Source organism: Gouania willdenowi, unplaced genomic scaffold (genome assembly GCF_900634775.1).
Source record: "Gouania willdenowi unplaced genomic scaffold, fGouWil2.1 scaffold_119_arrow_ctg1, whole genome shotgun sequence".
Classification (NCBI taxonomy): domain Eukaryota; kingdom Metazoa; phylum Chordata; class Actinopteri; order Blenniiformes; family Gobiesocidae; genus Gouania; species Gouania willdenowi.
In genome coordinates this window covers 11,011-38,804 of record NW_021144867.1, presented here as the reverse complement: position 1 = coordinate 38,804, position 27,794 = coordinate 11,011, and the positions used below count along the sequence as shown (strand labels likewise).

At 35.5% G+C, this 27,794-nt stretch overlaps 3 protein-coding genes across 3 annotated transcripts; all 3 read left to right on the top strand.

Annotated features, from left to right (window-relative positions):
* The first annotated feature begins 4,537 nt into the window (after nucleotides 1-4,537).
* Nucleotides 4,538-13,190, top strand: LOC114458462 (UPF0489 protein C5orf22 homolog). The gene is made up of 10 exons (XM_028440832.1): nucleotides 4,538-4,800; nucleotides 5,348-5,493; nucleotides 6,584-6,733; nucleotides 6,800-6,918; nucleotides 9,170-9,489; nucleotides 10,667-10,729; nucleotides 11,614-11,735; nucleotides 12,603-12,669; nucleotides 12,735-12,874; nucleotides 12,967-13,190. Exons 1-10 carry the CDS (start codon nucleotides 4,702-4,704, stop codon nucleotides 13,106-13,108), a joined length of 1,368 nt encoding a protein of 455 aa, XP_028296633.1. The 5' UTR covers nucleotides 4,538-4,701; the 3' UTR covers nucleotides 13,109-13,190.
* A 631-nt stretch (nucleotides 13,191-13,821) lies between these two features.
* On the top strand, nucleotides 13,822-19,042 carry LOC114458467 (uncharacterized). Its single transcript, XM_028440841.1, has 6 exons — nucleotides 13,822-13,936; nucleotides 16,433-16,577; nucleotides 16,662-16,902; nucleotides 17,411-17,556; nucleotides 17,656-17,795; nucleotides 18,819-19,042. Exons 1-6 carry the CDS (start codon nucleotides 13,837-13,839, stop codon nucleotides 18,965-18,967), a joined length of 921 nt encoding a protein of 306 aa, XP_028296642.1. The 5' UTR covers nucleotides 13,822-13,836; the 3' UTR covers nucleotides 18,968-19,042.
* An 898-nt stretch (nucleotides 19,043-19,940) lies between these two features.
* Nucleotides 19,941-23,888, top strand: LOC114458443 (actin-related protein 2/3 complex subunit 5-like). Its single transcript, XM_028440812.1, has 4 exons — nucleotides 19,941-20,140; nucleotides 22,001-22,073; nucleotides 22,958-23,134; nucleotides 23,754-23,888. The coding sequence occupies exons 1-4, from the start codon at nucleotides 20,001-20,003 to the stop codon at nucleotides 23,814-23,816; spliced, it is 453 nt and encodes a 150-aa protein (XP_028296613.1). The 5' UTR covers nucleotides 19,941-20,000; the 3' UTR covers nucleotides 23,817-23,888.
* The last annotated feature ends 3,906 nt before the right edge of the window (nucleotides 23,889-27,794 follow it).

Genomic DNA, 27,794 nt, shown 5'->3' with positions numbered 1-27,794 from the left:
ATCAAAAACGACAAGAAAAATCTCTGCCTTCAAAGTAAAGCGTCACTGAACTAATCATTTTTAACTTTAAATCACTGCGTGTCATGTGTTAACTTTTTTATTGAACACACTGGACTCAGTTTATGCTGAGAGAAGTTTACAGATATTTAAATTACTTTTCTTGTTATTATTTTTAAACCCTAAATTTAAAAAGTCCAAATGAAACATTTCCCTTCACAAACTGACGGTTGTGTTTGTTTTATGGACAGAAAAAAGCTCTGAAGGCTTCACAGGAAGTCATTTTCCTTTTTGTAAACGTTTCTAAGACATGACGCTGATTCTAAAGAGCTGTGAAACTCGTCGTCTGTAAATATTCATGTATGACAAGTTGTTTAATTTTGTCAAAATAAACTTTTTTATGAATATTTTGTGCATTCATTCAGTTGGTGATCATCTCTGTTTGTGTCACACACAGTAGACATGTATGTGGTCTCTCTTTCTCCTGAGGTGATGGTGGTTCTTGGTGAACAGTAATCAGTATTTTTAATCTCATTTTTGAGTATTTTTGTTAAATTTTTGCATATCTTTGGTCTCGTTTTGAATATTTTTGTTCACATTTTGATTAGCTTTGTTCTGGTTTTGTATATTTTTGTTCTTTTTTTGTGCACTTTTATCCTCGTTTTGTTTATTTTTTATTTTTCAGTATTTTTATTCTCATTTTGAGTATTTTTGTTCTCGTTTTATGTAGTTTTTCACATTTTGTATATTTTTGTTTTCTTTTTGCATATTTTTGTTGCTCATTTTGAGTATTTTTACTATTTTTGTATATATTGTTCCCTTTCTGTGTATTTTGTTTCTCGTTTTGTGTATTTTTGTTCTGTTTTGTGTATTTTTTTATTTTTGTGTACTTTATTCTCATTTTGTGTATTTTTGTTTTTGTTTTGTGTATTTTTGTTTTTGTTTTGTGTATTTTTGTTTTTGTTTTGCATATTTTTATTCTCGTTTTGTGCATTTTTGTTCTCATTTTGAGTACTTTTAATCTATTTCTGTGTATTTGTTCTTGTTTAGAGTGTTTTATGTTCTATTTTTTTATATTTTTGCTGTGGTTTTGTGCATTTTTGTTCTCATTCTGAGTATCTGGTGGTTGATGTTTCTCGGTGTGTACATTAACGTGGTCTCTGTGTGTGTGTGTGTCTTTGGATGGTCTGGAGTGTGTTTCCTCAGTGTATGAAGAGAATAAATGTGAACAGAGGAGCTCCTCAGATCTTCTGAGGGTCTTTGAGTCGCTGCAGGTCCAAACTTCTCCATCTTCTCAGTTTCTCTGAGTTCCTCTGTGCCTGCAAACAAAATAATCCTCAGAAAACCTGATGAAGCAGAAACACATCAAACATTCACACTGAGAAGCTGCTGACGACTCCTTTACTTCTTCTTCTCTGTCTTTTTCTGCACATGTCAAACTTTCAGCTTCTGTGTGTGTGTGTGTGTGTGTGTGCTTGCGTGTGTGTGTGGTCACCACAGGCCTCCATTAGTGCCCATGTTTCTCTCCCACAGTAAATCTTTGATGGATCTGTCATGTTCTCAGACAACCACTGACAGTCAGATGCAGGAAGCTCCGCCCACACATGCTGCTCACATTAAAAGATGCATGAAACACTCTGAGGAAGAGGAGCGATGAAGGCCTGATGGAGAGGTAGAGGTTGTACGACTGGAACGCTCACGTCAGGTCTGGTTTGGAGCAAAGAAATTAGAGAAAGGGTATGGACGCACAACAAATGACACAACACAAAGAACAAAACTACGCAACATTAGAACAAAAATAAAACAAAATTCACAAAACAAGAACAAAAATTCTCAACATGAGAGCAAAAATATGCAAAAATAGAACAAAAATTATTATGAAAAATGAGAACAAAAATACATCATGAGAACAAAACTATGCAAAACAACAACAAAAATACACAGATACACAGTAAAAACACACAATATAACAATGAGAACAAAAATACACAACACAAGAACAAAACTACGCAACATTAGAACAAAAATAGAAACAAAATTCACAAAACAAGAACGAAAATTCTCAAAATGAGAGCAAAAATATGCAAAATGAGAATAAAAATACTCAAAGATGTACAAAACGACAACAAAGTAAAAACACAATATGACAATGAGAACAAAAATACACAAAATGAGAACAAAAACACACATTAAACAGATTAGTAATATTCTTGTGTGTTGTGTAGGAAAGTTATGTACATTTGTTGGAATGATGAGTTGATGTTGTTTCACCGGTTGTTGGTCACAGAAGTTAGAAATGATGTTGGAGAGAAAAACTCACTTTCCTTTGATTTTCCTTTGATTTTCCCACGAGAGACTAAACGCTCCAGGAAAATGGAAAAGTGATGTTTGCAGGTGAATCAGAGCCTGTGTGTGTGTGTGTGTGTGTGTGTGTGTGTGTGTGTGTGTGTGTGTGTGTGTGTGTGTGTGTGTGTGTGTGTGTGTGTGTGTGTGTGTGTGTTTGAAACTCACCTAAACTGACTTCTCTATCTCTGCATGGAGGAGCAGCTGCTCTACGCTGAGCTCCTCCTGCTATGTGGACAGACTCATTATTCTGTTTTTCCTTCCGCTTCATTCCATCCACTCACATCCAACACCTACAAAGAGACGAGGATCGATTGTGGAACGCCTTCACAGTCCTGTTTATAGCACAGAGAAACCATGTGGCTGTAAACCTGTGGGAAACAGAGCAGATCACAAGGCTTTGTGTTGTGATGCTGCTACAGTCAAACATGATGTGATGCTTGGAACGATGGAGACGCTCCATTTACATCTTAAAAGCAAAAGAGACACGCATAGGCTTTATTTAGTGCGAAAATCCCAACATGTCACACACAGACCTACAAAGAAATGTAAAGGGAGTGTCAGTGACATGGATTTGGCTGCTGGGAGTGAAAAGAGAGCCATTAAATTCACAAAAATACAATAAATAGAAATAAAATACTTAAAACGAGAAGAAAAATATGCAAAAAGAGACGAGAAATATGCAAAAATACACAAAATGGAAAACAAAAATACTTAAAACGAGAAGAAAAATATGCAAAAAGAGACGAGAAATATGCAAAAATACACAAAATGGAAAACAAAAATACTCAAAATAATAACAAAAATACACAAAACGAGAATAAAAATATGCAAAAAGGGGGAAAAAAACACAAAACAAGAAAAAAGTATGCAAAACGAGAACAAAAATACACAAACCTAGAACAAAAGTACAAACAAAACAAGAACAAAATTACATAAATTACACAAAAATAGAACAAAAAATAGTCAGAAATACGCAAAACGAGAACAAAAATGCACAAAACAAGAACAAAGATACACAAAAATTGAACAAAAATATGCAAAAGCAGAACAAAAATACGCAAAACAAGAACAAAAATATGCTAAAATGGGCAAAATAGAAAACAAAATACTCAAAATGCATAAAAATATTCAAAATAAGAAATGAAAACCAGAAAAAAAATACAATACACAAAACGAGAACAAAAATACAAAAAAAGAGAACAAAAAATACACAAAACCAGAAGAAAAATACACAAAAATGCGCAAAAATAGTCAAAAAATATGCAAAATGAGAACAGGAGTGCACAAAACGATAACTAAAGTGCACAAAAGCTTATTACATTAAAAACCAATAATGAAAATTTAAATAAATGAATATAGCTATTGGGAAAACAGAGTTTTTAAATAAGAAAAAAACTATGTGTGTGAAGATCAGGACAAGTGAGAAATAAAGAAGCTTATCCATTATGTAATGCTGCCATCTAGCGGAAGCACATGTGTACTGTGTGCACTTTGTCATGTAACAAAGTTTTAGCAGAATTATTTTTCCTTATGGTAAAAAAGATGAACATTTTGTGTGTTTTTAGAATTATGTTTTAATATGAAATAAATAAAAAATAAATAAAATATGCATGTTAAGAAAAAAACAATGGATGGATACATAATCCTCCAAATACATAATCTGAAAATTAAACAAAAAAGTTGTAAAAAAAAAAAATAATAAAAAAAATTTGTTTCATGAATTCCTGTTTGTAAGCTCAAAAATTTAATTTGCAAAAATGAATCTTCAGAAATGTATTAAAAGAATAGATACAAAATAGATCAATAATACATAAAATATTAATAGGAAATAGATTTGGTCATTTGTGAACGTGTGCGTGTGTGTGTGTGTGTGTGTGTGTGTGTGTGTGTGTGTGTGTGTGTGTGTGTGTGTGTGTGTGTGTGAGTGTGTGTGTGTGTGCGCGCGCGCGTGTGTGTGTGTGTGTGTGCGCGTGAATCATATCTGTGAATCTAAAAATATTATTAAAAATTTTTTAAAAAATCAAAAAAGAGATTAAATCCAATGCAAAACAATGAATGAATGTATTTTTGATGAAGTAAAAATTTTTAAAACGACCTGTTTCTCGCGTAAATTGTGAAACATGCTTTATTCTATGCTGTGACACGGAGGTAGGAACCTTGGTTTTGTGTCTTGAAGTTCCCGCCCGGACAGAAAAGGAGATGCGCGCGCCTATAGCGTTTACTTCTGGTCTTAAAGGTTTGGCCGTAGAAAAATAAATCAAAGAAAAGGGAGTGTATTTCTATAGTTCAGCGATGAAAATTAATTTCCATCATCACGTGGTGTAACTGAGTCACGTGACAGGTGCTGCTTGCTATAACATGTTCCAAGTTCCGGTCCGCGGACCGAGAATGGCCGCCGCACCCCGGAGGAGGACCTACCAGCAGCTGCCTGTTTGGGTGGTGGAGGACCATCATGACGTAAGTCCGAGGAGAACACAACTAAAAACACACAAAATTACTCAAAACGTACAAAATTATTGAAAAATGCACAAAATTACTTCTTTTTTTTTTTTTTTTTACCAAATTACTGTAAGATGCACAAAAACAACAACTCAAATACACATAATGACAGAAAAACTACAAAAATATGCAAAATACACAAAATCACAAAAAAAAATAGACAACAAAATTACACAAAACGACTGAAAAATGGACAAAACTACAACAAAAATGCACAAAATGTGTCTTTCTGCTCAGACTTTATTTGAATTTAAATTATCGAGTTTTATATCGTATATCGCCATTTTAAGAAAAAATATTGAAATATGAATTTTGCTCCATATTGTCCAGCCCCACCGAGGCACGGGGGCCAAATCTGGCCCTTCAGAGCATCCAATGTGTCACACAGAAAGGAGTCACATTAACAGAGAAAACATGAATCATTGAGTAAATGATTAAATAATTGAGTTTTCTCATGCTTACAACACATGATGAAGCCATTTTTAATGTGACATTGTTGAAACAGGTGGTGAGCCACATCTACAGAGCCATGGCTTCCAGGCACCTCCCCCTGAAGGACGTGAGGATGGTTCACCTGGACTCCCACCCTGACCTGCTCATCCCCGTCAACATGAGAGCAGACACCGTGTTCAACAAACACCAACTGCTCAGGTACGTCATACATGAAATGATTCCAAATAAACACAGAAAATTACAGAAAAATTCAAAACATCAAAAATATGCAAAAAGACAAGATTACAGATAAATACACAGCAAAAATACACAAAATGATTTTGTTTTTTTTTTTTTAAAAAAAAGCGCAAAATTACAGAGAAATAAAAAAACAACAATAAAAATACGCAAAATGACTCAAAAAAACTGCACAAAATGACTCAAAAAATTAACAACAAAATGACTCCAAATAAACACACAAAATTAAGGAAAAATACACAAAAGAATTCCAAATAAATGCACAAAATTACAGAAAAATAAAAAAACCCAGTAAAAGTACGTAAAATGAGTCCAAAAAACAGCAGAAAATGACAGACCTATTACAGAAAAACACACATAACAGCAAAATGACAAAAAAATACATAAAACAACCACAAAAACACTAATAACTACAAATAAACACAAAATTACAGTAAAATACACAAAATCAACAAATATACACAAAAACAACAAGACAAATACACAAAATTACAGAAAAATATACAAAACATCAAAAAATGACTCTAAAAACCAAAAAATGACAGAAAAATGCACAAAAACAACAAAAATACACAAAATGTGTCCAAGTAAGTGCACAAATGACAGAAAAATACACCAAAAGAAGAACAGAAATACACAAAATAACACCAAATAAATGCAAAGAATACAGAAAAATTGACCCCACCCGATCACCACCTCCATGATGACATTATCTGCTGCACTGTATATATATATATATATATATATATATATATATTGTTGCTGGGTTGTTCTTTTTTTTTGTTTTTTTTGTTTGTTTTGTGCACCAACTACCAAGACAAATTCCTTGTACTGTCCTTAAAACTGTACATGGCCATTAAAAACATTTCTGATTCTGATTCTAATGAGAATTAACATTTACATCTTTCTGACCAACAAGTTTACAGGGACAAACTGTGTTTAAAAGTGAACCATCAGAGAAACAAACAAACATTAATATTATTAATGAGCTTTTATTGTGTAAACATTAAGAACAGAAGTGTGTGCGTGCGTGTGTGTGTGTGTGTTGCAGTGAGCTGAGCATAGAGAACTGGATCATGCCTATGGTGTTTGCTGGTCACCTGGTTTCTGTGGCGTGGCTCCATCCTTCCTGGTCCCAGCAGATCACAGAGGGAGAACATCACTTCTCTGTGGGCAGGGACTCCTCCACCTCCACTATCAGGTCTTTATTATTCACCTCCAATAAAAGTCCTCCTGTGGTGACCGTGATGTCACTTCCTGTTTCCAGGGTGAGCAGCAGAGAGAACTACTTCCTGAGTGACGCTCTGTACATCAGCGAGCAGCAGCTGGAGGAACCTCGACCTTTGACCCTCAGCGTCATCACAGTAAAGCCAGTTAGCACCACAGGTACTACCATCACATTTACACTGTTACATCACATTTACACTGTTATCATCACATTCACACTGTTACATCACATTTATACTGTTATCATCACATTTATACTGTTATCATCACATTTACACTGTTATCATCACATTTACACTGTTACCATCACATTTACACTATCATCACATTTACACTGTTATCATCACATTTACACTGTTACATCACATTTACACTGTTATCATCACATTTACACTGTTACATCACATTTACACTGTTACATCACATTTACACTGTTATCATCACATTTACACTGTTACATCACATTTACACTGTTATCATCACATTTACACTGTTACATCACATTTACACTGTTATCACATTTACACTGTTACCATCACATTTACACTGTTACCATCACATTTATACTGTTATAATCACATTTACACTGTTACCATCACATTTATACTGTTACCATCACATTTATACTGTTATCATCACATTTACACTGTTACATCACATTTACACTGTTATCATCACATTTACACTGTTACATCACATTTACACTGTTACCATCACATTTACACTGTTACCATCACATTTACACTGTTACCATCACATTTATACTGTTATAATCACATTTACACTGTTACCATCACATTTATACTGTTACCATCACATTTATACTGTTATCACATTTACACTGTTATCACATTTACACTGTTATCATCACATTTACACTGTTATCATCACATTTATACTGTTATCACATTTACACTGTTACCATCACATTTATACTGTTATCACATTTACACTGTTATCATCACATTTATACTGTTATCATCACATCTAGACTGTTATCATCACATTTATACTGTTATCATCACATTTATACTGTTATCATCACATTTACACTGTTATCATCACATTTATACTGTTATCACATTTACACTGTTATCACATTTACACTGTTATCATCACATTTACACTGTTATCATCACATTTACACTGTTACCATCACATTTATACTGTTATCATCACATTTATACTGTTATCACATTTACACTGTTATCATCACATTTACACTGTTATCATCACATTTACACTGTTACCATCACATTTATACTGTTATCATCACATTTACACTGTTATCATCACATTTACACTGTTACCATCACATTTACACTGTTACCATCACATTTATACTGTTATCATCACATTTATACTGTTATCATCACATTTATACTGCTATCATCACATTTATACTGCTATCATCACATTTATACTGCTATCATCACATTTATACTGTTACCATCACATTTATACTGCTATCATCACATTTATACTGCTATCATCACATTTATACTGTTACCATCACATTTATACTGCTATCATCACATTTATACTGCTATCATCACATTTATACTGCTATCATCACATTACTCAACTCTCCTGTATTTATTTACAGTATATAGAAACTTTCATACACAGGACACGTAGCACAAAGTGTTTTACAACAACAGACAGACACAGCAATGATCAATAAACATACAGAATGAGAAAATAAAATCAATTTAGTGGATAGTAGTCGATAAAAGACATATAAAAGCACACAAACTGGCAAATAATGGGCATGACAAATGGTGAATGTGGTTAAATTTGCAAAAATAAGCATGAAACATGGTGAAAAGAGGTTAAAAGTGACAATAATGGATCACCATATGTGACATTAGGTGGAAAGGCTTTGTAAGTGCTGAAAATGTCTTGAAAGTGCAAAAAATGTGCAGAAAAGGCAGTGAAATGTGATGTAGAAGTGTCAGAAATGGGAGTAATGTAGCAAAAAAGCATTAAAAAGAGCAAAAATATTGCAAGAAAAAGTGATAAAAATAGGTTAAAATATGTAAAGTTTGGTGTAGTTACAGAAACCTGACCCCAAGGTTGAGAACACCTGCTGTAGACCATCAGCCTTAACTTTAGACTAACATTAGAGTGTTATAGCAATAATAACTGTTTAGTTTGTTGTCATTTTTCATTTTATCTTGTTTTGCTGTGTTTTCTCGTCTCTTTTTACTGAAACACAATGAAGTAAAAGTCTGTCTCATTTGTCTTGTCTTGGTATGTTGTGCACTGTCCTGTAATGTGATAGAATATAATAGAATAGACTTTGTACGTATACGTATGTGACAATAGACATTTCATTAGTACAGGACTTGTTTAGCGTCCCACAGTGATGGTCCACATTGTTTTTGTCCCACCTGTCCTGTCCTCACAGATCAAAGCACAGATCAAAGGACAGAGACAGACGGTGGACACTCCTCTAAACGTCTTCGCTCAGACCTGAGTGAATCCAGCAGGTCGCACACTGACACCGTCCAATCAGCAGTGGGCGGAGTCATGACGGGAGAGCCCAAACTCACAAAGGATGATGATGGTGGTGGTGGTGACGGTGGTGAGGGTGAGGAGGAGGAAGGGTCGACCAGCTACGTGGTGAAGAGATTATCTGGTTTTCTCAGTGAAACTGAGCCGTACGTCCTGGACATCGATTTGGATTTTTTCTCCTGTAAAAACCCTTTTAAAGAATTATACACACAGGTACACGCACACACACAAATACACAAAATTGTAACTAAAATATACATAATTACTCTAAAAACATACAAAATGACAAACAAATCACCGATTTACTCCATAACACACAAATGACAGAAAAATACATTAAAAAAAGAGCAGAAATACACAACTGTCTAGATCTAAATGTATCTAAGACCAAATAAATGGTCATTTGCTTCCACCATATCCATTCCACCACACCCTCACTCAAATAATCGAAAAGGACACCTTATATAAATATCTTGGCTCCATAATCCACCATAAACTTACATTTCAACTTAATACTGAACACTTTTTTTTCAAAATGTCAACAGCGCCTCTTTTTTCTTCGTAAGCTCCGCAAACTTCAGGTTCACCAATCCATTCTCGCTGTTTTCTATAAATGTTTCATTGAATCCATCCTCACATTCAAGATCACCGCCTGGTTTGGTTCACTCACCGCAGCCAACACTCTTATTAAAATTAGCAGCAAAATCATTGGTCAGGAACAGCAGTCACTCACTACCATCTACAACACCAGAGTCCTGAGGAAAGGCACCCAGATCTCCACGGATCCCTCACACACTCTGCACCCTCACTACACCCTGCTGCCTTCAGGGCGCAGGTACAGGTCCCTCCCACTGATGACAAAGAGGGCCGGCTCCAACTTCCTCCATCCGCCTGTTAAACGGCTGCCTGCAACACATAATCTGTAGCTGAGGACTGTCATTTTTGGCCTATTTGTTTTTAATTTCTTATTGTTTTTGAATCTATTTATTAGGGAACTCATGAACTTTAGAATTTTAATATGAGAGTGGATATGTGCTGTGTTTTATTGTTTCTGCCCCTGGCGCTTTCTCTGCAAACAAAGTTCCTAACAGATGAATAAAGTTTATTTGATTTGCTATATATGATGGATCTGAAGGGTTAACACACTTTACAGACTTTTTTAAATTAATTTGTGATGAATGGAGACATTTGAGACTTTTGGTCAGCGAGTATTTTTAGACCCTCATTAATATTAATATTAATATTGTTATTATTGGAAGAATGAAGACTGTTCTTCTCACATTGTTGGTGTGTTACACTGAAAAATGTCCCTGAATATCATGCATCTTATGTCTTTAAACATGTTGGATTTTGTGTTGATGTTGTGATGACGTTGTCGTCTTCGTCCTAGGAGGAGTTCTCCATCCTGAAGGAGCTTTACGGGTTCTCACCACCACGGCTGAACGCCAGTGAGGTCAGATGCTCCACTTTTTCTCTGATTGTGTTCAAACAGGTTCAAAATATACCCATTCAAAGGTTTGGCTACGATGCGCTTTACTCTGAAGGACAGTTTTTGGGCAATAAGTCGCTTTTGTCACGGCAAATTTGCGGTTGACCTCGTTTGGAGACATGATTTATTGCTCTGGTTGAGTGATGGAGTCCAGGCGAGGCATTGATGATTTTATAAAAAAAAAGGTTTATTATAAAACTAAGTAAAAAAGAGTATAAAGATGGACAAAATTAGTGACCGCCCGGGCGGACGTCCGATGATCGAGTGGCACCCAGTTCTAACTCATCACGTATATTCCCCCTCAGTCCCCCTCCCTCCTCCCCCCAGGAGATAAAGAGGACAGGGTGGAGGTGATAGTGGGTGAAAAGAGACAGTTTCTTCGTTGGGTCAAAACAACCAGTTCTCTGGTATCTCCTGATTGTCGTGAGTGTTGGAGGTGTGTGCGTATATGGTGTTTGTGTGTATGAATGGATGTGTATTGGGTGTGTATGTGAGTGTGTGTAGGCATGTGACTGTGTGATGCCTCTGTGTCTGAGGGATAAAATGTGTTTTGGGAAGCTGACCTCGAGAAGAGAGCAGAAAACATGAGACAGCAGAAATGAAAAGTCTCAACTTAAAGCCTTAAAAAGAATAAGGTCTATGAGTAAATATGTTAATAAACATTAACTAACAATTTTGGCCCTGACACTTTCCACCTATAAGTCGTTCTGGGCTATAAGTCGCTTTCCAGTTATGAGTGATTCACAGTTCACACTTTACTCACTAAATGGAGCTGAAAACTCACAAATAGGTTGCTCTGTTGTACAAGTCTTTTTTTTTTTTCAATGTAAACTTGTGTGTGTGTGTAGGAGGAGCTGGAGGAGTGCATGAGTCGTCGCACACATCAGCTGGAGGACCTGGAGGCAGCGTTTGCCGACCTGTTGGAGGACGACGGAGACGAGACGGTGACGCGTTGGACGAAGAACCCACGGTAAACGTCGCCACAGTTGGTTCTACAGTTTGGTATCGATCTGACATGTTTTATCTTCACCATGTTCTTGTTGCTGCTGACGATCACAGTTACAGCGTAATAAACAATCTCTGTCACCGACAGACACATACGAAATTACAGAAAAATACACGAGGCAAGAAAAACACATAAAACAAAAACAAATGTGGAATATACACAAAGTGATAGAATACTACAAATGTATGACAAAACAATTCACAAAATGTGAGAAAAATGAAAAAAAAAACATCTTTTCACATAATTTGTGTAATCAAAACAACAGTAAAAACAAAAATGTAAGAAAAATATGAAGTATGACATCAAAAATACATAAAACAGGAATAAAAATACATAAAGTGGGAGAAAACTACAAAATTATGATGAAAAAAAAATTGTGAAAACATAAAATGAGAGAAAAATATTTAGTATGACTTCCAAAATACACAAATTATTTCCAAAAAACACAAAACTCTACACAAAGGTTACCCCAAAAATATACAAAATACATAAAAATCCACAAAATGACTCCAAAAAACAAACGTAATTACAGAAAAATACACAAAGAGCTAACAAAAATACTCAAATCACAAACGGGAAAAATGTGAGGAAAAAGTACAGAAAGAATACAAAAATAATTTCAAAATACACAAAATGACTCCAAAAATTACAGAATTTCTTATTGTGAGTCCTGCTCTCCCTTTGCTTTACAGTACTTTAGTTCATTTTAGTCGAGATTTTAGACTAAAAACTATTTTGTTCAGTTTTAGTCCGTGTCTAGTTGAACTGTGTTAAACCAGTCCTAACTGGTCCCAGTAGGCGGAGCTAATGGTCTGTGTGTTTCCTCTGCAGCATGGCTCCATTAGCTCCACTGGTTTCCAGTCTAAAGCAAAGAGATCCCAGTCCAGACTATGAGATGGTGAGAGACGAGGATCCGTGGAGTAAAGAATTGATCCTAAACATGTGGTTCCTCCTCCTACTCAGGTCCACCAGGCTGGTCTGACCTGTGACACGGTGGAACTACCACACCACGTCAGCACACTGCAGGAGATCCACTCACTGATCTGTGCTGTTCAACGCTTCCTCACTACTCTGCCCCCGCCCACACTGGTCACCATGTCCAGGTCCTGGTCCTCGTCCTGGTCCTCACAGAGACCACTGTGGGTCTGTGTTTATATCTTTGTGTGTGTGTGCGTGTGTGTGTGTGTGTGCGTAGGTCCAGTCTAGACGAGTACTGTCCACTGGAGCAGGTGGACCACATCCAGGACAGAGTGATCCAGGTTCTACAAAACCTGTACGGAGACGTGGATTTACACAAAGAGTACGAGAAGAAGAACAGCAGCGCACAGGCCTCGTAGACACACACACAAAAAAAACCACAAAATGACTCCAAAAAACTTATATAATTACAGAAAACTACACAAAATTACAAAAAATACACAAAATGATTAAAAAAAACAGACAAAATTATAGAAAAATACAAAAAATGTCCACAAAAAAAAACCTGATAAATATACAAAATAATAACAACAAATGAAAATAATAAGGTTTGGGAAGCAGGCTTTGTAATCGGAGGGTCATCGGTTTGAATCTCACCCGGGCCATCACTGTGGGATGTTTAGCAAGTCCCTTAACCCTGAACTGCTCCCTGGGTGCTACACTGGGGCTGTCCACTGCTCCTCAGGGATTGGTCCAATGCAGAGAACAAATTTTATATATATGTAAAACATATATGACAATAAATAAAGGCGAAAGCCCCGATTTAATTAATTAATTAAATGCTGTGTTAATGCTCTGATTGGTCGTTATTCTGTTGATCATGTGACCCTCAGATCAGATACAGTCATATGTTTATTTAATTGTTCAAAATAAAAAGATCAAATGAAGTACCAAAGTGTGTGTCCTGCTGTGAAAAAGCGTATTTAGAGTCGGAGGCGGAAAACCGGCCAACGTGGCAACTTTGGAACAGCGTTTACGAGGCGTTCCCGAGGAACACGTGAACGCGCAACAGAAAACGTGTGTGTTTATGTTAGACCACACACACACACAGAGAGAGAGACAAACACGCACCGTAGCAACAGCAACAATGAAGGACAACATTCTGCCGAGGATTCTGGTGATTATCGTCTGTCTGGTGATTTTCGTTGCCGTTTTAATCGTCAACGCTTTGGCGGGAGCGGGACGAGGTGAGTTCATCACTTTTAAATCCTTTTTTCCAGTGTTTTTAGTCCATTTTTCTCTGACACGCCTCCAGTTTAACTAGTTATGGAAGCTAGGAGTTTGGTGTTCTGACTCAGCTGGAAACAGGATTATCTAATGACCGCATGCTTCATGCAAAGGTAAAAAACTGAAAAACTTGATGCTTATCTTTCGTCGTAAACGTGTTATTATTGCTTATAACACTACATGGTGTCACTGATCTTTTAACAAATTGTTAAAATAAACCGTACCAATAAAGTCCTCCAAACTAGTGTAATTTAGCTTCTGTTACCGCGTCCTAAAGCAGGTCAATGTTGTCTACAAGACGCTTAGTTTAGGATAAAATCGAATACAAATGTAAAATACGCCCTATAACATTGTTACAAGCCTTTAAATGCATGTTTGTGGTGCTATTTTAAGTTTGTGATGGTTATCCTTTAGTGCGTCACCAATAAACACGGTGACCAGTTGAAGCGTGACACTGGCCGTTCTCACAAAGTGCTGAGCGAAACTTCTATTTTTAGGGGTTTTTTTTTTTAATTTATAAAAGTGTGTTAAAAGGTAGGTTTTTCTTTTTACTGTAATAGCAGCTAAAGTTTGGACAAATAAAACAAACGTAGAATGCTAAGTGGAACATCTGTTCGACAGATGACAGATGTTTTAGATTTTTCCCAAAACGGTCAGGGTGTGGCTCCTTCAAAATAAGAGCCAACATTACTCTAAAGATAGATTTTTTTTTTTTTTTTTTTCCCCAACAGAGAGAAAAATGTGTCATTAACTTTGATTCGTTGTAAACAATGATGTCACACGTTGTTGTTGTTTCACATTTTAATGATTATTTTTTATTCTCATGTGTCTCCAAACACAAGAAGAAAGAAGAAGTTTATGTTTGCACTGAATGATTCACCTCACATTCCCTCTGACTCAGAGTAGGAAACACCACGTCTCATCTTCATCATCCTCCTCCACCACGATGATGATGATGATGATGATGATGTTCACTCTTTATTCAAATGTTTTCACTCTCATTTTTCTTCTTTTATCTAAAGTCTGAACTCTCTCTGTCTAAAAACAGGAACAACATGCAGACTAGTCTTTATAAATGATGATTTATTTCCTGACGCACTTTCCTCATTCTGGAATCAAGTATTTTAGAGCGTGCCATTTTCCTTTTTGAAAATTTCCAATTTCCCTTTCAGAATTTTCCCATTTCCGTGTTTGTTTACACGTTTCTGTTTCCTCGTCTTTGTCTAATCATTCATTACAGACATTAGAATCAGAATTCTAATCCCAGGGGGAAATTGCTTTCATTACAGCCACTTGAAAAAAAATCACAATTCAACAAAGATGAAAGAAATAAAACATTAAAAAAGTGTATAATTAAGTAAAATACTTCCTCAAATCCTACCAAACGTGTTCAATATAGTTAATGGAATTAATTAATTCTCTGCTGTGTTTACGTTAAATACACGCGCTGAAATCCCATAGGATTTTGCATGAGATTTGACGTCCAGCCATTTGCCAACATGCTAACATTAGCCCACCTGTTTTAATGTGGAAATATGGAGGCAATGTGAGATATATCGTCCTAAAACATGTGGACGAGGGTCATATTAATATTTAAATCTTTCCATTTCAGAAGTAGTCATTTCACCTCAGATTTAGTATCTGTGTTCACTCGTTTACAAACACCAATTGTGTGTCAGTTTTAGATATTTTCCCTAAACATGTATGTGAGGATATATTTAGTGTATGATTGTAATTTCTGCTTGATTTGAAATACAAGGACGTGAAATTTTTGTATTTTCCATCTGGTTTCCGTGATCACAGAATATCGGAGGCCGTGGCCTAACGCGTCGTAGCATGTTGTGTGGTATCGTATTGTGTCATAGCGTAACATTGCGTGTGGTGTCATATTGTATCATGTTGTAGCGTATCGTGGGGAGTCGTGTCGTAGTGTATCGTAGCATGTTGTAGCTTGTCGTGTCATGGCATTTGCTGTCGTAGCATATTGTTGGATGTTGTAGCGTGTTGCATCGTGGCATGTCGTATTGTGTAGTGTTTTAGCGTATTGTAGCGTGTATTGTCGTATCGAAGCGTGTGTTGTCGTATCGTAGCATGTTGTAGCGTGTTGTATAGTAGTGTTTGGTGTCGTATCGTAGCGTGTTGTGACGTATCATAGCATGTTGTAGTGTGTCGTAGCGTATCTTAGCATGTTGTGTCGTATCGTAGCGTATGGTGTCGTGGCATATCGTAGCGTGTTGTGTTGTAGCGTGTCATATCGTAGCATATCATATCATGTTGTAAGCTAGCATGGCGTGTCCTATCTTAGCGTGTGGTGTCATATCGTAGCGTCTCTCTCCGTGCGTCCTGTCCTATCATTTTTGTCTTCTCTGTGGTGGAGCAGCTGCTTTGTGTTCTTCTTCTTCTACAGAAACATTGGACACACTGAGCTAACAATAACTTCCTGTGATGGTTTCCAGGTCCGTTCCACTCGTCCACTGGGAATGTGTCATCACGCTTTGAGACGGACGTGACTCCAGCTGGTTGGACCTTCTCCATCTGGGGCGTGATCTACACATGGCTCACACTGATGGTGATCTACCTCACCTCATACGTCTTCAGAGGGTACGTGGGTGTGGCTACAGGTGTGGGCAGGGGGCGGGGCTTACTGACCCGTGGGTGTGTGTGTGTGCGCGTGTGTGTGAGCAGGTCGTGGGCCCAGAGTCTGCTGCCTTATGCCTTCTACTTTTGCTGGGTCTCCAACCTCCTGTTGAACATCACATGGCTGCTGGTGTGGGACAGAGAGATGATGTCCGTGTCTCTGGTGGTCCTCCTCCTGGTGGTCATCACTAACGTGGGCGCTCTGTTCTGCTGCTGCTACGCCACTGATTATTATGGGCTGTGGTTGGCTTCGTACCATCGGAGGGACTTGTCCTGTCTGAGGATTCTGGTACGACACGTCACACGCTGCAATATGAGTCACTTATTCACCGAGAACACCAACACAAGAGTTCCAAAAACACACATGATGACAGAAAGATTAAAAAGACAATATAAATACACAAAATGACCTTAAAAAAAACAAAGAAAAATACACAAATGAAACAAAAGAAAAAGAAAATAACAGAAACAAAAGACAGCAAAACTACAAGAATACAAAATGAGTTTGAAAAGAATCACACAAAACAACAACAAAAATGCACAAATTAACGCCAAAGAAATGGCAATGACAATTTGATTCCAAAAATACACAAATAAAGTACAAAATACACTAAAAAAATACACAAAGTGAACACAAATTGGCAAAACAGCAATATACAAACAAAAATACACAAAATGAACAAATATATATAAAACAAACAAAAATACACAAATGCTATATATATTTATACTGGTTTATACTATATAAATATATACTGTATAGTAGTTCATTATGAATGTGCTGTGTCACTGTTTAGGTGCAGAACGGTTTAGCTCTGTACACCACGTGGACATCCATCGCTGCTCTCATTAACCTGGCTCTGGTTCTACATCTGGCTGGAATGGAGCGCAGCACGGCGGCTACGGCGGCGCTCTGCCTCCTGCTGGGAGAGGTCTCAGTGTGGTGAGCTCACTTGTGGATTTTAAAGCTGTGGGTCAGGGTCCAGCTTTGGGCCGCCCCGTCCCTGGTGCTGCTAGAAGCTGAGTGTGGATTGTTGTTCAGGTTTATTCTAGAGAACTGGGTTCTGGATCGCTGGGTGAGGAACATCCTGACGGTTTATCCTGTGGTCATCGTGGCTTTGGCGGGAAACGTTTACAGACGCTTTGACCCTGAACACCCCACACCCAACGCTGTGTTCACAGGTGAGGGACGCACACGCGCGCGCACACACATTCCTGCTCCACGCACTCTACACATGTCACTGCCTGATCCTTTCAATGCTTATGCAACTGTTTTTGTGATGTTTTTAATTGTAAATTAAAAAAGACAAAGAGGAAAACCCAGCGTAAAATGAGTGCTACGTTGTAGTGTAACAGCTCCCCCTGGAGGTACAAATGCTTCATGTAGCATCACATTATATAGATGTTTATGTATTATTTAAACAGTCTTTAAAGCGTTGTTATTTTCTGTGCACTTGATGAAGTCGTATAATATTTAAATTCCAAAATAATTGCTTGGAAAACAGGTTTAGAGGCAGAATTAAAAAAAAAAAAAAAAAAAGATTAATGAGAAACATTTCATCTCTGTCTGTAATTTAATAAATACCAAATTACATGTTTGTCAAGATGGATTTATCTGTGTACCAACAGTAATACTTTAATTAAATACTTACATACTAAAGTAATAATAATATATTTATATAAAATAATAAAACTTGTACATAATATCAATAAAATAATAATAAAAACTGTAATGATGTGCCCAACGAGTCTGTTTTTTTAAATTACATTTTCATTTATCTAACTATACACTTACGTCCATATCTGAGGCTAACGCAAAAGATAGAGATTGAAATTATTGTGAATTAATGTATTTGATATAAATAAAGTGGTAAAAAAAAAAAAGATAGATTACATTGTTTTAAAAAAAACAATTATTCACATTACCAATCAAAAACGAAAATAAATCATAATTCAGTCAAAACATGAATTTACAATAATTTGGTAAATCTTGGCAGCAGGTTTAGATGCACACACTCAAAATTCAAAAAAAATGTGACAAACAGGGCTTTGTTTTTTAAAATATCTGCATTAATGAATAATGATTTAAAAAAAAGAAAATTAAATTAGGGTTAAACAAAAAACTTTACTTTTATCTTTATTATTGAACCAAACCTAATATAACCAACTAACTAACTGTATATGTGTGACTCCGCCCCCTCCCAGTGGTGCTCCTGGTGCTGGCCTGTATCCTGTTTGTGTCGCGGGTGTTCACGGTCATCTGGAGGAACAAATGGCGTCCGCTGCTCTCTCCAGGCTCTGCTCGTCTCATGGTTTCTCCTCTGGACACACGAAAATTCTCTGTTTTCTCCTGAATCAGCGTCTGTGCGTCGCCGCCAAACTCTGTGTGAAGAAGAAGCTCCATCATCGGCCGTTGTTTCCTTTTTTTTGAAAAAAAAAAAGCTGTTATGTTTGATCTAAGCTACTGTGTTTAAGTGTTGCATGGTTTTTAACTTTTTAAACGCTGCTTACTGACGGTGTATTGAAGTCTGTCACAAACGCACTTTTTGCTTCTTTTGGAGCTGAATTAATAAAATAAAGCAACAAAAACACGAGTGAAATGCAGCTTCTGTTTCCTCCATTGAACAAAAATACGCAAAACGACAAATTTGATTATTTTGAAGAGCAAACATAGTTTAAGAAATCAATTGTATGGAATTTTTATTTCTAAAATTTACTATTGGTTTTCTGGACATTTAATTTCTGCTGTGTCTCTGACCAATCCTAACTTTTCATCTACTGTATTATTTTTCCATAAACATTCTTGTTTTCCCCAATTGCAGAAATCAGTTCCACGCTTTTAATAAGTAAGTACATTTCCTGGAAAATTCTGCTCATCAGTTGGAGAAATATGGTCATATGTAAAAATGCACATATATTTTAGTCAGTTTTGAACTCTGTCACGTTATCATCATGGCTGTTAGCTGTGCTAATTGTTCCTTTAGATCAGAGGTTAACAAATGCTATTTTGGTCATTATATCAGGTTTGAAGCAACAGAGAAGCTTCCATATGGTTCCGTCATGAGAAACTAGACCTGACAAAGTATAAATTAATAATAATTAATGTAAATAATTAGGATTAATGAAAATGTTAACAGTGATTTAAGAGATAACATACAAGGTGCGTATGAATAAGAATATATATATTTTACAAAGAGTAAATATGTATACATAATTAACTATAAATAAATAATAAATCAAAGCCCAGCAGAGGGTTAATTAAATGTGTGTAGTTCAGACTGTGTCCAGCAGGAGCCGCTGTGGGGACGTTCAGCTCAGCAGCAGAAACAGGAAGTGAAGCGACTTCTGTTTGTGCTGCTGCCAGGACGGAGTTTTCAGGCTCTCAGCATGTCTAAGAACACGACCGAGGCTCGCTTCAGGAAGGTGGACGTAGACGAATACGATGAGAACAAGTTTGTGGACGAAGACGATGGAGGAGAAAGTCAAGGAGGACCAGACGAGGCGGAGGTGGACTCGCTGCTCAGGCAATATCCTTCACTAGGGCTAAGAGTCGGCTCACAAAGCCTTCTATACCCACACCCAGAGGGTTTTTTACCCACACACAGACCGACTCTTAGTGGGACTACTCTGTTAGTTTGTATCTGCTGTCTGAGCTGTGCATGTTCTCTGTTTCCGGGTGTAGCTAAAACGGTTTCCGGGTGTGGTCCGGTTAGCTCTCTGGGACTCACTCACTTTTCCTCAATTTTCTCACTTTTAATGAAATGTACTTTAGAACTGGACTGAAACTACATATAAACTAAAGCAGGCGGACTAGAAGTATGACTTAAACTGTGTAGAATCCATTCAAACTGAAGCTAAATGCTGCTAAAGTCTAAAAACTAGAGAAAAACTCACTTCGTCCAATCAGCTCCCTGTGTTCAGGTACAGGGGGCGGTACCTTATGGTAAACGAACCAATCACAAGTCATCTCTGTGTGTGAAGGTAAAACATACCATAAAAGGTCATTTTAGAGACAAAAACCGTGTTAATTTGCATCTGAACTTAAAGCAGATTGAAGTTTAAACTTAAAGATGCGGCTTTTGTGTTAAATATTCAAGTTTAAAGTCATTAAAAAAGTTCCTAAAGACTCTTTAAAAAGAATGACTCTGAACAGATGATTATAGTTTTTATTTTTGTAAATGTTACTGTTGTCACGTGACTCAAGCCGAATGTAAACAAAGAAAACTCGGACTTTAAAGATGCTGCATGTTGTTGAGTAAAAACTAGAAACATCTAAACAACTGTCTTTTAAAACAGGGGCTTTCAACCTTGGGGTCATTAGACACTGGGAGGAGGGTCTCCAGGTGCCTTTAAGAAACTAAGAATATTTTCTGAACAACTTGAGCCCATTTTTGCTTATTTTTATCCTTTTTCTGCAACTACACCAAACTTTCCATATTTAAATTTATTTTCATCACTTTTTCTTGCCATATTTTTGCTCCTTTTATTGCATTTTTGCTAAATTTCTCCTATTTCTGACATTTCTCCATCAAATCTCAATGCCTTTTCTGCACATTTTTTCCACTTTCATGACATTTTCAGCACTTATAACCCCTTTCTACCACTTTTCCACCGCATGTCACATATATTGACCCATTATTGTCACTTTTAATCTCTTTTCACCATATTTCATTATTATTTTTGCCAATTTAACCACATTCACAATTTGTCATGGCCATTATTTACCAGTTTAAACAAATTGTTTCAGTATTGACACTTTGAACCCTTTTTACCACTTTTTCCATCTGTTTTTGGCCACAGTTTGCAACTTTTTACCAATTTCTGTGGTTTTTAAAATTACATTTCACCACTTTTTGCATCGTTTTTGGTCACTTTTTAAGTTTAAAACAAGGGTTTCCATGTTAAATTTAAGTAAATGTTGAGTAATTTAAGTTAAGGATGTACGCTTTATCTTTTCCACTGAAACTGTCGTTAAAACATGTCAGCGTTTCATTAAACAGGATATAAGTAAAAAGGACGTAAACTGACTAATTTAATCTAAACCTGAGGTTAAATGAATCTGAGTTTATTGGGATTAATAAAGTTTTATCTGATTTAAATTCATTAGAATAAAATTTATGTGATAACTTCTGATTGGCTTGTTTACCGTCGTGTTAGCCCCGCCCACCCTCCACCTTACGCACTGATCCTGGCTCAGGTATGCAGGTTGCAGGTTCTCACACGTTGAGTCAGGAATTCATGAAAGTGGCTGACTCAGCACTTTAATTTGAGTGTGTTTTTATTTTTAAAAGTAATAAAGTAGCAGCTTTAGGATTGTTTTTACGTTAGATCAGAAGCTTTCAGACGTTTGTTTGTTGTTGTTGTTGTTGTCCTTGACAACTGATCAAAGGGAACACGGCTGCTGCTCTCGAGGCCGTGCTGAAGAATCCTCCAATCAACACCAAGAACCAGAGCGCCAAGGTATCCCAGCGTCCCTGAATGCACCGCCCTCAGAGTTTATCATTTTAACAATTATTTCAAAACAAAAGCTTTCAACAGAACATTTAGTTCTAATAAAAAATGAAACAAAAAGTAAAGAAACTATAGTGACTAAGAATACAATCAGAATTAAAGTAATACTCCCAAAAAAAATTATAAATATCTATTAATTATTCATAATTTCTCTTTTAAAAGCTAATACACTAATCACAAATGAATATTTATTAATTATATTAAAATACATTATTACATGTGCTTTTTGGAAAAAACTGGATATGATCAAAAAAATCTAATCTTTAAACCTAATAAAAAAAACATTTTTGAGTTGAATGTAAAGACACTCTCCTTCAAAATAAGAGTAAAACATCCTATACCTGTCATCCTGCATGATAGAAATACTTATTCTCTCTATTTTTTTTTTTGTTTTAATCTGTATTTCTTGCTTTTTTGGTAAAGTAATGCATTAGAGCGTATATTTAAGTAAACGTTGAGTATATTTCGTTAAAACATGTCAGAGTTCCATTAAAAAGAATAAAAGTCAAAGGAAGTAAACTGACTAATTTAAACATAAAGGTTAAACAAAACCGAATCAAATTAATGTGGATTTATTGGGATTGATTAGGTTATAGATGATTTAAATTGAGTAGAATAAAATGAGTAGATACACCCCTTCAAAATAAGAGTAAAACATCCTCTACCTGTCAACCCGCATGATAAAAATATTTATTCTGTTTATTTTTTTTTTTTTTAATTATTCAGTATTTCTTCCCTTTTTTTGGTAAAGCAATGCAGTTGAAATAATTATTTGTACCTTCACAATAAAACTGACTTCTTAACACTATGAACGTGTGTGTGTGTGTGTGTAGGAGCGTGCTGAGCTGCTGGTGGTCAGAGTGCTGAGCAGTTTTAAAAGCAGTGACATAGAGAAAGCTGTGGGATCTCTGCAGAAAGCTGACGTTGACCTGCTGATGAAATACATCTATAAAGGCTTTGAGAGGCCGTCAGACAACAGCAGCGCAGTATTACTGCACTGGCACGAGAAGGTACGCTTTGATACAGTGATTCTCAACCACGGGTTTATATATATATATATATATATATATATATATATATTATTTATTTTTTAACTGAATAAAATGCAAAAATTAATAAAACATTTAAATATATATATATATTTTAATATTTCACATTTTATAAATTATTCAATTTTCTAAATTGTAACATTTCTAAATAAGTCTTTAAATGGTAAGTTGTTGAACAATTCAAATTTTTAAATGTTTGCAATTTTCTAAATGTTTACATCTTCTGAATTTTTAAATATTCAAAATTTTTACATTTTCTAAATTCCTAAAGTGCATTATAAATCAAATGAATTATTATTATTATTATTGATTTTGACTTTAATCTTGACCAGTGTTGGGACAAAATTTGTAACCAGACTAAATAGTGGCTGTGGCAGCTGAAGTCTGCCTTTGCCTGTGGTTTTTAGCCACTGGAGCCACCATTTTGTTAGGTCTCAGAATTTGTCATAACATCAGTCTGTGTGATGAGCAGCTTTTCCTCCTAAAGTGTTAGAGATGATTTACTGTATGAGCTGGAGTTGAAATTCTCCACTGGACGTTGGGCACGTGTGTAAGTGTTTCGTGTGTGTGTGTGTTCCAGGCTTTGGCGGCGGGCGGCGTGGGCTCCATCGTGCGTGTGCTAACAGCGAGGAGGACGGTGTGATGTTTCACAGCAGCTTTTCTTTGTCCTCCTCCCTGGACTTTTGTTCTTTTTTCCTCTGCTGTGCCTTCTTCTCTAAAACGCGCTGCTTTAGGTTTATTTCTACTTTCACGTTTTCTACCAAAAACCTGCTGAGCTTGTTGTTTTTTCTACGACTGAAACAAGAATAAATAAAGTGCTGAACTCACTCTGCTTTGACTCCAAATAATAATTGACTAATGTGGGCCAATCAGAGGCTGAGGTGGCTGTTGGGGGTGGGGCAATATGCTATAGTAAGGCCTTAAAATGGGGGGGGGGGGAAACCTTTTTCAAGGCTTAAAAATCAAGAAAAAAAAATCTGGGATGAGGCTATATTAAGGAATAAAATCTAAAATTGAGTTTAGGCCATCATCAGACCCCAACATATACTACAAATATGCACATACTTAAAATGGGCTGAAAATGCAGTAAGGCAAAAAAAATATCAAAAATCGAAAATTGACCGAACTTTGGAGGTAAGGCTACAGTAAGGCACAAAATCAAAAAAATTCAAAATTGAGTTAAGACCATCCTTAGACCCTGAAAATTACTTAAAACGGGCTAATAAAACAGCAAGTTAAAAAAAACTGGCAAAAATTGAAAATTGACCCAACTTCAGAGGTATGGCTATAATAAGGCACAAAATCCAAAAAATTTCGAACTTGAGTTAAAACCATCCTTAGACCCTAAAAACTAATATAAATGTAATGCACATACTTAAAACGGGCTAAGAATGAAAAGAGGGACAAAAAATAGAAAAAAAGAAATTTCACCCAACTTTGGAAGTAATGCTATAGTAAGGCATGAAATGAAAAAAATTCAAAAATTCCAATATTGAGTTAAGACCATCAATATACCCTAAAAATTATTATAAATATAATGCACATACTTAAAACAGGCAAAGAAGACAGCAAGTTACAAAAAATGGCAAAAATTGAAAATTTACCGAACTTCAGAGGTAAGGCTATAATAAGGCATAAAATCCAAAAAATTTCAAAATTGAGTTAAGATCATCCTTCGACCCTAAAAACTAATATAAATGTAATGCACATACTTAAAACGGGCTAAGAATGAAAAGAGGGACAAAAAATAGAAAAAAAGAAAATTCACCCAACTTTGGAAGTAATGCTATAGTAAGGCACAAAATTTCAAAATTGAGTTAAGACCATCCTTAGACCCTAAAAACTAATATAAATGTAATGCACATACTTAAAACGGGCTGAAAATGCAGTAAGGCACGAATAATGACAAAAATCGGAAATTGACCGAACTTCAGAGGTAAGGCTATAATAAGGCACAAAATCCAAAAAATTTCAAAATTGAGTTAAGATCATCCTTCGACCCTAAAAACTAATATAAATGTAATGCACATACTTAAAACGGGCAAAGAATGAAAAGAGGGACAAAAAATAGAAAAAAAGAAAATTCACCCAACTTTGGAAGTAATGCTATAGTAAGGCATGAAATGAAAAAAATTCAAAAATTCCAATATTGAGTTAAGACCATCAATATACCCTAAAAATTATTATAAATATAATGCACATACTTAAAACAGGCTAAGAAGACAGCAAGTTACAAAAAATGGCAAAAATTGAAAATTGACCCAACTTCAGAGGTAAGGCTATAATAAGGCATAAAATCAAAAAAATTTCGAAATTGAGTTAAGACCATCCATAGACCCTAAAAACAAATATAAATGTAATGCACATACTTAAAACGGGCTAAGAATGAAAAGAGGGACAAAAAATAGAAAAAAAGAAAATTCACCCAACTTTGGAAGTAATGCTATAGTAAGGCACAAAATCCAAAAAATTCAAAAATTTAAAAATTGAGTTAAGACCATCCTTAGACCCTAAAAACTAATATAAATGTAATGCACATACTTAAAACGGGCTGAAAATGCAGTAAGGCACGAAAAATGACAAAAATCGGAAATTGACCGAACTCAGAGGTAAGGCAATAATAAGGCACAAAATCCAAAAAATTTCAAAATTGAGTTAAGATCATCCTTCGACCCTAAAAACTAATATAAATGTAATGCACATACTTAAAACGGGCTAAGAATGAAAAGAGGGACAAAAAATAGAAAAAAAGAAAATTCACCCAACTTTGGAAGTAATGCTATAGTAAGGCATGAAATGAAAAAAATTCAAAATTCCAATATTGAGTTAAGACCATCAATATACCCTAAAAATTATTATAAATGTAATGCACATACTTAAAACAGGCAAAGAAGACAGCAAGTTACAAAAAATGGCAAAAATTGAAAATTGACCCAACTTCAGAGGTAAGGCTATAACAAGGCACAAAATCCAAAAAATTTCAAAATTGAGTTAAGACCATCCTTAGACCCTAAAAACTAATATAAATGTAGTGCACATACATAAAACGGGCAAAGAATGAAAAGAGGGACAAAAAATAGAAAAAAGAAATTTCACCCAACTTTGGAAATAATGCTATAGTAAGGCACAAATTCCAAAAAATTCAAAAATTTCAAAATTGAGTTAAGACCATCCTTAGACCCTAAAAACTAATATAAATGTAATGCACATACTTAAAACGGGCTGAAAATGCAGTAAGGCACGAAAAATGACAAAAATCGAAAATTGACCGAACTTCAGAGGTAATGCGATAATAAGGCACAAAATCCAAAAAATTTCAAAATTGAGTTAAGACCATCCTTAGACCCTAAAAACTAATATAAATGTAATGCACATACTTAAAATGGGCTAAGAATGAAAAGAGGGACAAAAAATAGAAAAAAAGAAAATTCACCCAACTTTGGAAGTAATGCTATAGTAAGGCATGAATGAAAAAAATTCAAAATTCCAATATTGAGTTAAGACCATCAATATACCCTAAAAATTATTATAAATATAATGCACATACTTAAAACAGGCTAAGAAGACAGCAAGTTACAAAAAATGGCAAAAATTGAAAATTGACCCAACTTCAGAGGTAAGGCTATAATAAGGCATAAAATCAAAAAAATTTCGAAATTGAGTTAAGACCATCCATAGACCCTAAAAACAAATACAAATGTAATGCACATACTTAAAACGGGCTAAGAATGAAAAGAGGGACAAAAAATAGAAAAAAAGAAAATTCACCCAACTTTGGAAGTAATGCTATAGTAAGGCACAAAATCCAAAAAATTCAAAAATTTAAAAATTGAGTTAAGACCATCCTTAGACCCTAAAAACTAATATAAATGTAATGCACATACTTAAAACGGGCTGAAAATGCAGTAAGGCACGAAAAATGACAAAAATCGGAAATTGACCGAACTCAGAGGTAAGGCAATAATAAGGCACAAAATCCAAAAAATTTCAAAATTGAGTTAAGATCATACTTCGACCCTAAAAACTAATATAAATGTAATGCACATACTTAAAACGGGCTAAGAATGAAAAGAGGGACAAAAAATAGAAAAAAAGAAAATTCACCCAACTTTGGAAGTAATGCTATAGTAAGGCATGAAATGAAAAAAATTCAAAAATTCCAATATTGAGTTAAGACCATCCATAGACCCTAAAAACAAATATAAATGTAATGCACATACTTAAAACGGGTTAAGAATGAAAAGAGGGACAAAAAATAGGAAAAAAGAAAATTCACCCAACTTTGGAAGTAATGCTATAATAAGGCACAAAATCCAAAAAATTCAAAAATTTCAAAATTGAGTTTAGACCATCCTTAGACCCTAAAAACTAATATAAATGTAATGCACATACTTAAAACGGGCTGAAAATGCAGCAAGTTACAAAAAATGGCAAAAATTGAAAATTGACCCAACTTCAGAGGTAAGGCTATAATAAGGCATAAAATCAAAAAAATTTCAAAATTGAGTTAAGACCATCCTTAGACCCTAAAAACTAATATAAATGTAATGCACATACTTAAAACGGGCTAAGAATGAAAAGAGGGACAAAAAATAGAAAAAAAGAAAATTCACCCAACTTT